Source organism: Cyprinodon variegatus, unplaced genomic scaffold (genome assembly GCF_000732505.1).
Source record: "Cyprinodon variegatus isolate N-32 unplaced genomic scaffold, C_variegatus-1.0 Scaffold642, whole genome shotgun sequence".
Classification (NCBI taxonomy): domain Eukaryota; kingdom Metazoa; phylum Chordata; class Actinopteri; order Cyprinodontiformes; family Cyprinodontidae; genus Cyprinodon; species Cyprinodon variegatus.
Window position 1 is genome coordinate 20,435 of NW_015151095.1, and position 2,690 is coordinate 23,124.

The 2,690-nt window shown below is 40.5% G+C and overlaps 1 protein-coding gene across 1 annotated transcript; it reads right to left on the reverse strand.

The window, feature by feature from the left end:
* Positions 1-766: 766 nt before the first annotated feature.
* On the reverse strand, positions 767-2,295 carry LOC107096693 (P2Y purinoceptor 1-like). Its single transcript, XM_015393456.1, has one exon. The coding sequence runs from the start codon at positions 2,283-2,285 to the stop codon at positions 1,311-1,313; it is 975 nt and encodes a 324-aa protein (XP_015248942.1). The 5' UTR covers positions 2,286-2,295; the 3' UTR covers positions 767-1,310.
* Positions 2,296-2,690: the final 395 nt, after the last annotated feature.

Sequence of the window (2,690 nt, forward strand, 5' to 3'; positions counted from 1 at the left end):
AATGTTTTGAAGCTCAAATGATCAGTATGTTGCTTCCTTATTTGTACTTAATTTATATTATATTTTAATTGTAAACATATCTACTCTGCTTATTTTAATGGTGACTGCCTGATTACGTAATCAGGATTCAACTCTAGTGCAAACAAAATCCTAATAGTTTCGGCCCCCAAACACCAGACGACATTTAGACGTTTTTAGGCTAAATCTGGACTGTCTTCATTTAGTGCAGAAATCAAAAAATTAGGCTGTTTTTGGTCAGTCTAATTTTATCCCACTTTAGTCCAATAATTTTCAGACATTGCAAAACCATTTTTTTATGTCTGCATATTGCGGCTTTTCAACCTCAACCAGATACAGACGTCTGTTATTCAAAACTGTTTCTTTGGACTGTTGTGGGGGTTTAGTATTTGGTTTTAAAGTCGTAGGGAAGCGGCTGTTCCAACCGTTGCATTTCCGAATTCTCCTGAGTGGTGTCCGACTTTACACGAGTGAATAAAATGAATGTAATTGGTCGATTATCAAGAGGGCGGGATTGTTGTGGTGGAAGGTTTGCAAGCAAGTTTGGTCATAGCCGGTTTGTCGGAAGCATCTTGCTATGACCCAAAAAATGTGATTGACAGATGACCGTTGACATATAATTGGCCGAATTTCGGTGTTCAGGCTGACGTAGAACTAACTGGCCTGCAGAAGATGACGGGAAAAAAACCAACACAGATTTTAAGAAAAGATTTTATTTTAAATAAAAATTTTCTAAATTTTGGGACAATAAATAAGTACATTTATATACATGTTTAAGCCGGAATTATTTGACATTTAAATATGATTTCCCTATGACTTTAAACACGGTGGGTAACCATAGCAACATCTACCACCAGGCTTAGCCTCTTTGGTGTGATCTTGATCTGACTGTTTTTAAATGTTTAATGTTTGTCGGAGGAAACCATCATAGTTACAACCAATCAGTCGGAAAAAATCGGGACGATAAAGTGAGGCCAACCGCAGTGACGACCATGCATATATGCAGTATTATCTTTGCAAAATCAAACTTGAGCTTCCTGTTTAACATCTTCGACGTGCAACAGCATCTGGCGCTCTTTTAACACTTTTGCATCCTGTTTTGTGACACATGAGTAAGTTTTTCTCTAAAATAAGCAACAGCAGCAGCACCACCACAAACCACTCACACATAAATCACTCTGAAAGTAATTATTATTAGGTGGAAACATTGCAAGTGGGGTTTACAGATGTGACAAATACATACGTTAAAACAGAGAGCTGGAACATTATGTTTGCACGAGTGTCAGAAAGAGTTATATATTTCTAAATGTGTTCGAGAGGAGGGTGTTGGAGGAAAGCTGGCTTGCAGCTGTGCGAGTTCGCCGGCACAGCTGCCTGAAATAAGCAGACATATCCTCGTTCACGTGGAGATAAATCAGGGGGTTGAGGGCACTGTTCAGGCAAACGAGACCACGGCATATCCGCTGAGCTACGTAGACGCTGTTAAACCATTTGTAGCATACATTATGTTTGGAAAGAACTCTTGACCAGAGGTTAAAGTTCTTGAGCACGTGATAGGGGATGTAGCAGATGGAGAAGAGTAGAATCAAGATGATTAACAGAGTTAGGCTTCTTTGTTTCAGGACTTTGTCGATGTTATCCTTGCAGCAGAGGAGAGCGATCACATGTCCATAACAGGCCACGGTGATGAGGGTCGGTATGCAGAACCCGATGACGGTCCAGCTGATGCTGTACTGCAGGTACTCTTCCACGTATTCAGTAGTGGTCGTATCGAAGCATTGAAAAGTCCCGTTTACGTCTTTTTTGGGGAAAAACATATCCGGAAGGCTTTGAACGCTCACAAAAACCCAAACAATGATAGAGATGATAACCGAGTGAGACACAGTCAATCTCCCCATCACTCTCATCGGATGGACGATGGCCAGGTATCTGTAGACGCTGATGCATGTGAGGAAGCCGATGCTACAGTATAAATTCAGGTTGAAGCAGAATCTTGTTACCTTGCAGAAGACTTCCCCGAATATCCACTTACTCCCTCTGAGGTAGTGCACGATCAGAAAGGGGAGAGTGAGCAGATACAAGATATCTGCAATCCCGAGGTTGAGGACGAAAACATTGACATCCCCCAGTTTCTGCCAGTTGCGCCGCAAAGAGTTGAGTCCCCATCCGTTTGCAAACAGCCCGACGATAAACACTGAGATGAAGACAGGAGGGAGAAAAGTCTGTGGAAAGCTCTTGCTTATCTTCTCACAGTCTGTGGCATTCATTGTTTACAGTCAGCGCCTGGCCGTGTTCCACGTGAAGTGACTGTGCTGCTTCAGCTCTCAATCGCTCAGAAATACTCTTTTCAAAGCACACCTACTTCCTGTTTTAAACACTCGTTCTAATCTAAGCCTGGAAATCATGACTGTCGTTTGATGTGATACTTAAATTAAGACCTCACTTTAGTGAGCCCAGTTTAATTCATATTATGTTTACTGTAAATTTCTAATTTACTAAAATGATTTCTTCATATATGCAATTCAAGAATTCAGTTGTTTTAAATTTTTATTTGATACAACATAAGGACTGTTCCCTGTCTGGAATGTTCTTCTTAACCTGTGGAATAACCTGTTTCATTATATTTGACACCCAATGCAATAGTTATAGATAAATAAATACCCATGAAAATA

Bases quoted from the DNA above. Each gene is read 5' to 3' on its own strand.
- LOC107096693 (XM_015393456.1), bottom strand. From the start codon at position 2,285: ATGAATGCCACAGACTGTGAGAAGATAAGCAAGAGCTTTCCACAGACT.